This window comes from Salvia splendens, chromosome 7, assembly GCF_004379255.2.
Source record: "Salvia splendens isolate huo1 chromosome 7, SspV2, whole genome shotgun sequence".
NCBI lineage: Eukaryota > Viridiplantae > Streptophyta > Magnoliopsida > Lamiales > Lamiaceae > Salvia > Salvia splendens.
In genome coordinates this window covers 2,436,724-2,447,798 of record NC_056038.1, presented here as the reverse complement: position 1 = coordinate 2,447,798, position 11,075 = coordinate 2,436,724, and the positions used below count along the sequence as shown (strand labels likewise).

At 40.8% G+C, this 11,075-nt stretch overlaps 2 protein-coding genes across 2 annotated transcripts; both read right to left on the bottom strand.

The window, feature by feature from the left end:
- Positions 1 to 1,339: 1,339 nt before the first annotated feature.
- LOC121741661 (RING-H2 finger protein ATL40-like) lies at positions 1,340 to 1,768 on the bottom strand. Its single transcript, XM_042134515.1, has one exon. The coding sequence runs from the start codon at positions 1,766 to 1,768 to the stop codon at positions 1,340 to 1,342; it is 429 nt and encodes a 142-aa protein (XP_041990449.1).
- A 4,175-nt stretch (positions 1,769 to 5,943) lies between these two features.
- LOC121741517 (putative germin-like protein 2-1) lies at positions 5,944 to 6,821 on the bottom strand. The gene is made up of 2 exons (XM_042134300.1): positions 6,680 to 6,821; positions 5,944 to 6,464 (listed from the first exon to the last, which is right to left on the bottom strand). The coding sequence occupies exons 1-2, from the start codon at positions 6,795 to 6,797 to the stop codon at positions 5,944 to 5,946; spliced, it is 639 nt and encodes a 212-aa protein (XP_041990234.1). The 5' UTR covers positions 6,798 to 6,821.
- Positions 6,822 to 11,075: the final 4,254 nt, after the last annotated feature.

Sequence of the window (11,075 nt, the reverse complement as noted above, 5' to 3'; positions counted from 1 at the left end):
GAGGAGGAACAGGAACATGTCGGGGTTGAGGATTCTTTCTCCTGGAAGACACGTCACTACTGCGGTAGTGACTTTCATGTCTGGATGAGGAGGGAGAATCCGCCGTTGTCTTCTCCGGCTGTTGGCTCTTCTGCAGGAAGGTTAAGAACTCATCCTGCTTCTCAGCCAAGAACAGCTTGACAGCTTCATTTAAATCGGGCTGCTGGGAAGACTCGGTGCGATCTCTCCTGGAGTGGCTTGTTCCTTCTTCGTGAGAACCGGAGGTAGATGTCTCCCGAGGCCGTTTTTCAGACCTGCGAGCTGGACTTGCTTCCTCATGGTTTTCACGAACGGTATTACGGGTAGTATGTGATCTGGTATGCATTTTTTTGGGGTGGAAAAAGGGTCAAAAATTCGCTTTATCACAAATTTGGTTCTCTGTTTCCCACAGACGGCGCCAGTGATGGTTTGGCGAATTTTTGATGGTGATGAATGCAGGAAAATACAGATCACGACACAGAGATTTACGTGGTTCGATTTACTGAGGTAAATCTACGTCCACGGGAAGAAAAGAGGGCAGAGTTGTATTGCTTGATCTGTTTTCTACAGCTTACAATACAGACTTGCTATTTGATATTTTATCTCTAGAGAGCTTCTTTAGAACTTAAACTTTTTCTATCTGATCTAAGTTCTATTTATACATTGAACCAAGATCGTGGCATGCAGCACCATTTACTAGGCAGTGGATGTCGTGGAGATCGTGGCGATCTTGCATGGGTCCACTATCCTGCATGAGTTAATGACTGCTTGACACCACTAAATAGATCGTGGGTGTAGTGGAGGTGGAAATCCTGCATGAGTCCACTATCTCCTAGTTCGGTCGAATACTGAGACCGAACTGCTGAATTATTGCCGAGCAGCTTTTGCCGATCTGAGAGTAGAGCTTGATGCCGACCTGAGAGCAGAGTTTGATTGGTTGGCTTTTACCGAGCTGTAGGCTGGGGCCGAACTCTTTGGTTGTGCCGAACTGAACTCTTTAGTCATGCCGGACTGATACTCTTTAGTCATGCCGAACTGATACTCTTTCTTGGGCTTTAGGCTGATGGGCTTTACTGCTGTTGGGCTTGTTTAGTACGTACTCCATCATTTATCATTTGAAAAATTATAGTAATAGTTGTTTGATTTTTCCTTCATATCGGTTGTTTTGTGGCTTGACCTTGATAATTGTTTATGTCGTGGCGTGAGCCTTTTGATCTTTTATAAAAAAAATTGCAACTTTGCCCTTGATCGATCTTAACCTTTACAAAAGAGAAATCAAAGGTTTTACATAAAATATGGTTTGAAAAGTTTGTAACGTAACTCATTGAAGCTCCTCCATCAAGCAATCATATCCAAACAAATAGACCATTCTTTCCGATCTCCACGGATCTTTCCCATGGCCCGCCATCTCCCAAGAGACGAGCCGAGCTCTACAAACCGGGCACGTTTCTCCACCGCGGTCGATCCAAGAATCGAGGCACTCGACATGGAAAGCATGCTCGCAGTTGCCAAGTTCCCTCACATTGTGCCATGCTTCTATTCTACTCAAACAAACCGCGCAATCATATTCTTCCTCCTCCTCCTCATTACGTGATTTGAAGGTTGCATGTTCGACTACTAGAAGGCGATCTTTGTCGCCAATTTTGATCGTCAAGTAATCCGGAAGCAGCACGCGTTTAGGAGATAGACGAGACTTGTCATCGTCTTCGAAGTTGCTTCTAGTGCGTGTGTGTGTGTGATATGGCCTCATGAGATTTGAGAAGAAGATCAAGTATTTGTAGGGTTTTATAAGTGGTGAGTAGCAACAAAATCCCATTCAAGAAGAATATGTAAATTTTGATTTTGGAGAGATATTGATATTCCTTAACAAGGGAATGCAAAGTACAATTGGAAGTATATTTATAGCCTAGAGGAAAATGCACCCTCGAGGTAGTGGTGATCGATGACTTTGGTGTTCTTTCGTGTTAAATATGATAATGTCGATAAATTTTGAGACTAGTCCAGTTACACGTAATATTTAAGAATATAATAAGAAGAAAAAGAGATAGTACATGTTACACTAAATTATAAGTTTACGTGGACGTCAAGTATTCGATATATGGGAAATTCAATGATACTTAATTATGTGAGTGGGGCTATTACAGTATTTGATAAAAATATTTGATAAAAAATTTTAAACAAATCATGCATCTGTAACTTTCGTTTCCGACGTAGAGATGTGGGCTGATTCTGCTCCTTTGGTGGTTGGCTTTGATATAGTTTCGTTTCTCCTTTTTGTATATTTAGTCCGTGTTTTGTGTATTGATAGCATAGAGGGTCTCGGCTTGTGGGACCTCTACTTTGCACTTTCATGTTCTAGTTTGGTTCTTAGTCACTTTTGGGCTAAGAGCATGTTTCTCGAACATTACATTTGGTTCTTATTTACAGGTTGGGGGTCTGCCTCAACCCCGCCCACAAAAGCGTGATTCACATTTTACATAGATAAATGTGTGAACAAATCATTCAAAGTTGCTTCTAGTGTGTATTTATGTGTGACATGACCTCATGAGATTTGAGAATAAGGTCAAGTATATTACAAAATGTTTATTTATATCTTATTTTAATATAGTAGTATATTTTTTTATGTATGCAATATACAATACATATATAAAACAATGATCAAATCTTTTATATTAGTAATATATAATGATGATAAATTTTTTTGCACCAGCATGAACAATATTGAAATTTGTGTACTTAAAAAGTAAAAATATGTCCACAAAAACGTTGAAATACAATTTTTTTTTAATATTCGATACATACATACATAAAAAGTTTCATCAATATGAGATAACGATGAACCATGTTTACACAAATTGTGTGATTAAAAAAGAATACAGAGTATATCCACTCTTCATGGTCTCCAAGGGGCATGGAACTATATTATTCTACTATAATTCTTTAACGAAAGAAGATGCAAATTCAGTTTTGATATCAAAAGCTATCATATTAGAGGTAATTAATGGGTCAATTCGATGATAACCAAATCGAAATTTTAAATCAACCAATATATCAACCTGGTCTTTTTCATGCATAGGTCATGCGCAATAGTCGTCCACTATTGCAAGAGTCCGAATCCGAGTCCGCGTCCCATCCACATGGTCCGTGCCCGTCAGTCGACCGTTCGTCCACTATTGCAGACGCTCGTGCCCGACAAAATTTCAATTTTTTTCCTATTTTTAATTATATATCCCATTTCTCATATTTTACTCTAATCACTTCCTCATTGAAGAGGTGATCTGATTTTTGTCGTAGTGTAATTTTTTTAATTAAGTATTTTGTTATAACTTTTTTAAAATAAGTATTCTTAATTAATAATTGTTCAGTATTTTCGTAATCGAACTAGAAATGAACAACAAAAAAAATACGTCTATTATATTCGACTGTATATACATCAGTAAGAATCCTTCGTAATTCCAGAATAAATCAATTTTAATATTTTTTTAAATAAAAAGGAAAAAGAGAAAGAGACGATGGCGATCCACAATTATGAATCAATACGGTACAATCGTCTCGAAGCAGTTTAGCCCATCGAACTCCACCGCAAATCTCGGCGCTCTTTTCGTCCGGCGATCTTTCCCCGCCGTGGAAGACGAATTCGCACCTTCGTCGCCCTTGGTCTTCTTCAGATCATCAATTTTGGCGGCGGCGGGCGACCGAGAAGACAAAGAAAATCCGAGCTTCTCGCCGCAGAGAGCGTCGAACGTGCTGAACATCGACATCGACATAGCTAATTTGATTTGATTTGATTCAAATTGAATTGAAAATTTTCGAATTGTGAAAGGAATAATTGGAAATTGGAGAATGAATGCTTGCTAAGAAAGCGTTGGAGGGGAAAGAGAATATATAGAGACGTGGAGAAGCGTGTTTCTGCGTTTTGGAATAACCTCGAAGTTTCTATCACTACTCTTCTTTGCTTTTTGCGTGTTGTTTGGGTCTGGCGCTTACTACTATTTTGTTATTATTCTTATAAGAAAACTTTACTTTTAAATTATTAATACTGATAAAAGTCACAATTTCACAAAATACTTCAGAAATAATATAAGGTCAGACAAATATGTAATCGGTCAACAATATGCCGATTACATATAGTTTGTGATTATGATAGGGACTTCAACTTTTATTTTAATCTGGAATGGAGCTGATAATCTCTCCCTATAATTATTTAGTTTATTTTATGTTTTATTATTTAATTGTTATGATTTAAAGAATTAAATTATTAATCACATTCTCTCAATTTGGCATGAAAACGCCCCTAACACTTTAATTAGGATTGTTCCCTTTTTCTCTCTACAAATTCACTCAAATAATTCCTTTGATAGGCTAAACCCTGTCAGATTATGTAAGCACCAATGATTTGGAACCAACAACAATTAGCAATGACCATGGAATCCTCACACTTCTTCTACTTGGTTCCGAAGAGTAATAAGGGCGTGGAAATAGGTCGATATTTTCACTAGCAAATAGGGGTTTCCAAATGGCAAGATACTTATTAATTCTTGATTGTAATTATCATCTTATTATTCCAATGATTATAGTTGTCTAGAGCTATTGTTATAAGATGTAAACTATTTAAAAAAGTTATTTAGGATATGACATGTTGGACCAAACTAGATAAAATGTATCGTCTGGTCGCACATAATGTGCACAAATTTACACATGTAGAGCGGTCTGGTTGCACGCACCATGCACGAGTTTGCACCAATAGTGCAGTTTAGTCGCACGCATCATGCACGAGTTTGCACCAATAGTGAGTGCGCGTTGGTCGCACGTACTGTGCACTAGCCCGCATCTGATTGTGGTGGGTCTTATTATTTTCATCCCAAATCCTTTTTCGTTTGTTTAAATTGGTGAACAAGTGTCAAGTCAATTGTGGAGAAGGGGTCAATCAATCTTCAAATGCTGGCTAATTTGACCATTTGACCATACGAAATTATCATACAACCAAATAATAGGATGTTTCCATACTTATCCAGAGTAACCAATATAATAGTTCTAATAATCATTTTGGACATGAGTAAATTCCATTTTCCATGTAAATTGCGATTTTGGTGTATTGATTTGAGACTAACAATTGGACATCGTTTAGATTGTTTTAATTAAAATAAAGGGTATTTGTTTGTAAATTCACAATTTTTTATTAAATTCTAATTTTGCATACGATCGTATTTAAAATATGATCAATATAAATAATTTAAATAAAAATAGATTTTAAGAGATCTGTCATATTTATGTGATTTGAGTTGAATTTTTATTTTGATTTCAAAAGAAATTTGTAAAATGTCTTCTTGGACCCCCAATAGATCGGGAATTTGAATAGCTCAGTGTGTGAAAGTGTGATGTGTGTGAATTTGTGACTCAAAAATAAGTGCTAGTAAAATAGTTTGAAAATTATTTTAATTCTTTAAACTAATTTTTTTAGTAATAATTTGGGTGTAGACAACGCAATGGGCTCAAAAATAAGAATTGGAGTTTTGGTCAATTTGGGTTGGGCTTGGTTTTGGACTTTTAGTTGAGTTGAGCAAATGGGCTTAGCACGTTTGATCAAGATTTGTTACGTACAATCAGAAATATGAACGGCACAACTATTTTATAGATTTGTTTTTATTTTTATTATTTGGAGTGAAGTCCAATTGCCGTTGTAAAACTTTAGTACTCCTACTTATTTAAGCAATTAATTAAAAAATAGTACAAGAATCACAGACAAATATGAGCAAACCTTAAAATTGAACTCAATCTTTCTCATATCACATAAAAAAAGATTATTTGACTAAGCAAAATTGCACATCTAAGAATTTTTTTCCGCAAGAACAAACCTTATTATCGAATTCAATCTTTCCCATAGCACATAACAAAGATTATTTAACTAACCAAAAAATTGCACATCTAGAATTTTTTCTGCAAGTCCTTGATAATATTGACATCCAACTGAAACGCCTTCGAAAGATAAACACTGTCGATTTCAGGTTGAGCTGCGAAGAGCCCATTTGGAAGATTTGTAATCCCGGGATTCTGGCTATTGAAGGCCACCAACGCAACACTGTTTCCTTTAGCAAGATTACGCACGTTGTGCACGAGGCCGACCGGGACCACAAAAACATCGCCTTGCCCGAGGATCTTGCTGTAGTACTTGTAACTAGGGTACGAGGTTATGAACCCGACCTCCATGGAACCTTCTAGAACAACCACGAGCTCGGTTGCCCTAGAGTGGAAATGGGGCGGGAAAAAGCCATTAGGGGCCAAATCCGCGCGCATGAACGTCAGCCCGAGGCCGTTGAGCCCCGGCACGGTGGCTGCGGATGCGGTCACCACGGCGGCGCCGTACGGGTTTGAGGTGTTTCCCGGCAGATGAAGGCCGCTTCGGAAAAAGTCATTCGGGGTAACAGTGCTTGGATCCTTGCAAAGTGCTATAAAATTAAAACAGTAAGTTTTGATATTATTAAAAAATAAAGGTTATTTGATTTGACTATCAGTTCAATAAATCATTCTATTCTTGTAGCACGTCTGCATCATTGTCAAATATAGGAAATTGAAATTGACACTAAAAAAAAAGTTTTCTTGGAAAATTCTAAGCATTTTCTGATCGAGTTACGAGCATAATACTACGGTATAATAGTGTTACCCTTGCCGGTGGAGTCGGCAACGCAGAAATCTTGGAGAGGACTAACATCAAAGGCGAAGACGATGCACACGAAATTCAAAAGGGCCAAAAGGGAGAGCACAAGTGAAATTGAAGTCATTTTGAATCAAAGGTAGACTTGTTTTTTTTTCAATCTACTCAATCACTGATTGGAAATGAAGAATTAACCGGTTTTTATAGGAATATTGGGCTGAAATTGTTAGAGTTTATTGCCTTAATTTCTTCTAAAAATGGTAAAAAAAAATGGTCAAACGATATATTACACTCCCAAATTATACCCATTAATTGTGTATTGCCTTAATTTTCTTTCAAGATCTTTGACAAATCCTATTTATGAATTTCGTCAAATAAAATCAATAGCTAATTTATCATGATTTGATAACAATGTATCCAATATATGAATTCCATTAGATCTCATATTATATCAAACACAAAATTTTATCACTATACTGTCACAACTTCAGGATTTCAAATGACAAATAGTAGTAATAACTAATAGTAGTAGTAGTAGTATAATTTCGTAAATATTATTGCAGTAATAAATGTGACTAAATAAAATTGTGACGCATTCAAAAATATAACTATTTTTGGTACATTTGACAGTATATATAGCGGCAAAAGTGTAATTATACTTTTTATATGCGTAAATGTAACGTCTCGGACAATCTATTTATAATTAGTTATTGACATAAAATAGTTTTATTGATAATTAAAGTTATACAGTATAATAAATTTTTGTTTATGCTACGTGCAGAAAGATATGTGAGAGGATTGTGACACATATGTGAAACAAAATATTTTGTGATATGATGGGGTACGAACTAAACCCTAATGGCAAGCCCAATAACAGTGACGGCCCATCAGCCCAGAGCCCAAGAAAGAGTATCTGTTCGGCACCAAAGAGTTCGGCACGACCAAAGAGTTCGGCACGACCAAAGAGTTCGGACTCAGCCTACAGCTTGGTAAAAGCCGACCAGTCAAGCTCTCCTCTCAGATCGGCAAGAGCTGATCGGTAAAGTCCAGCAGTTCGGTCTCAGCATTCGACCGAACTAGGAGTTGGTGGACTCACGAAAGGCCTCCACGACCTCCACTATACCCACGATCTATTTAGTGGTATGAAGCAGTTATTGAGCAGTTATTGCTCACCCACGATCTTGTTAGTGGGGCTGCAAACCACGATCCTAGTTCAATGTATAAATAGAACTTAGATCTGATAGAAAAGGGTTAAGCTCTCTAGAGATAAAATAGCATATAGCAAGTCTGTATTGTAAGCTGTATTTTCGCAGATCAAGCAATACAAACCTGCCCTCATTTCTCCCCGTGGACGTAGATTTACCTCAGTAAATCGAACCACGTAAATTCATTGTGTCATAATTCTCTACCAGCATTTACTAACATCAATAATTCGCGGATCCATCACTGGCGCCGTCTGTGGGAAGCAGAGAACAAAATTTGTGATAAAGCGAATTTTTGATCCATTTTTTCCACCCAAAAAATGCATACCAGATCGCAGAATACCCGTATTCCAGCCCGTGAGAACCAGGAGGAAGCCAATCCATCCCATAGGTCGGGAAAACAGCCTAGGGATAAATCCACCACCAGTTCTCATGGCGAAGGAACAAGCCGCTCCAAAAATCGTCCCACTGAGTCTTCCCAGCAGCCCGATTTGAATGAGGCTGTTAAGCAGTTTTTGGCTGAAAAGCAGGAGGAATTCTTAACCTTCCTGCGAAAAAGCCAAAAGCAGCCGGAGACGAAAACGACGGATTCTCCTTCTCCCTCCGCACAAGAAAGTCACTACCGCAGTAGTGTCGCATCTCCCAGGAGAAAGAATCCTCAACCCCGACATATTCCAGCTCCTCCTCGGTACCGGAATCACAGGAGAACTCAATCTCCTCCATACCGACGAGATATCGGATTCGCCGTGTACGGAGCACTGAAGACTCCGTTCTCGGACGACATCACCCGAACTCCCCTACCACAGAACTACCGAACTCCGTCGATGACTTACGACGGGCTCGTGGACCCTCACGATTTCTTGGGGCGCTATCAATATAACATGGCGAACCAGGGTCTCAACGAGGTCCACATGTGCAAGCTGTTTCCCGAGCTGCTCATCGGGAACGCGAGAAGGTGGTTCGATAGCCTCCCCCAGGGCAGCATCAGATCTTACCGAGATCTAATGGATGCCTTCCACAGGAGGTTCTTTCAGAAAGCGGAAGCCCGAATCACTTCGGCTCAGCTGCTTTCCATTCGTCAAGGTCGCGACGAAAAAATTAGCGACTTTATGACAAGATTCCACAAGGAATGCCTGCAAGTAGACGATCTCAACGATCTGCTTGTCATCTCGGCATTCCAAAATGGAATCCTGCCCGGAGCTCTCTACAGGAAGCTCGTTGAGTGCGGTCCGCAGACAGCTCAGGAAATGTGGGACATTGCGGACCAGTACTCCCGGGCCGATGAGGCAGACCGTCGTAAACGGTCGTTAGACAGCTCATCGTCCCGAGGAGACAGAAGGAAGCCCGATCATAGCGATCAGGGGCATCCTCGCCGGACTCCATTTGAAAGAATTCAAAGGGCTCCGGTGCAAGACAGATTGGGACCTCGTCTCAATCCCGAGAAGCCGCCCGCTCAGTTCGTACCGCTGAACAAGCCGAGGGCGGAAATTTTCGAACTGCACTCTGACCTATTCGAAAAGCCAAAGCGGATGACGAAATCAGCCGCGCGCCGACCACAGGATAACTACTGCTCCTACCATCAAGACCACGGTCACGATACTGAGGAGTGCAGAAACTTGGCTGCAGGTATCGATGTTCTTGTGAAGGCAGGGACATTGAAAAAATACCGAAGTAAGCAGCCAAAGAAGAATAAAAAGCAGAGTGGTGCGAACTGCGCCCCTCAGGATCCGAAAAGGCAGCCGGATCCCGAAGACGATGACGAGCCGCAATATGATGGAGTAATCCAGACTATTGACGCGCTCCCTGCCGGGAAGACCAAGTCGTCCCTAAAGTCAGAACGCAGAGGCTCCAATCGAGAGGAGCCAACGCATAAAAGGCTGAAGCAGGACGAAGTGATTACGTTCTCGGCTGCTGATCCCGTCCCGGCCATCTCTCCTCACCAAGACGCCATTGTCATCCAAGCCGGAGTGGCAAACAAACTGATCCACAGGGTGTTTGTGGATACAGGAGCGTCGGTTAGCATTCTTTTTAAAGAGTGCTTCGACAAACTAGAAGTGGACCCAGCTCGGCTCAGTCCGGCTCCGCTTCCCCTGAAGAGCTTCACCCAGGAGGACACCCGCCCTGAAGGTATTATCAGCCTTCCGATCACGGTGGGGAAAGCGCCTACTAGCTCCAGTACGATGATTGAGTTTTTCGTGGTGAAAGCTCGGTCCCCGTACAACGTCATCCTGGGAAGAGACTGGCTCAACACAGTTCGGGCCGTTTGCTCCACCTATCACCTCACCATCAAGATCCCCACTAAAGGAGGGATAGCGGTCATCCGAGGTGACCAAAAGAGAGCAAAGGAATGTCTGCAAATTGCGCTTAGAAGTGCCGAGCAGTCAGATCGGCACCACCAAGCATAGCAATCACAGCAGCCGGAGTCAGAGGCGATGACCGAAGTCATACCGGAGCCGAACTCGATGACAGTTCAGCTGTACGAAGACGATCCATCCCGAACGGTTAAGATCGGCTTCGCGGGAACGCCCCTACTTCGGGAAAAAAACCATCCAGCTCCTCAAGGAGTATAAAGACGTCTTTGCATGGTCTCCGTTGGACATGACCGGAGTGCCCCCCGAGGTAATCACTCATCGGTTAAATATTGATCCTTCAGTCCGGCCGATAAAACAGAAGCAAAGACTCTTTGCGGCAGAACGAAATCAAGTCATCCATGACGAAGTCCGTCAATTATTGAAGGCGGATGTGTTATTCGAAGTGAAGTACCCTTCGTGGGTAGCCAATCCTGTCATGATCAAGAAAAAGGAAGGAGGATGGCGGATGTGCATAGATTTCACCGATCTAAATAAGCACTGTCCCAAAGATTGCTATCCCCTTCCGAACATAGATAAAAAAGTAGAAGCTTTGATAGGCTTTGAAATTTTTTGTTTTCTTGATCTGTACAAAGGATACCATCAAGTTTTAATGGATGAGATTGACGCTTCAAAAACGGCCTTCATTACTGATTTCGGCATTTTCGCTTATAAAAAGATGCCATTCGGTTTAAAGAATGCCGGAGCCACTTATCAAAGGATGGTAGACAAGCTTTTTCGGCACCTGATTGGAAAGGAGGTCGAAGTGTATGTTGACGATATAGTCGTCAAAAGCAAAAGCACTTCGGAGTACGAGCACAACCTCAAGTCCACTCTCAACGTGCTCAAGAAAGC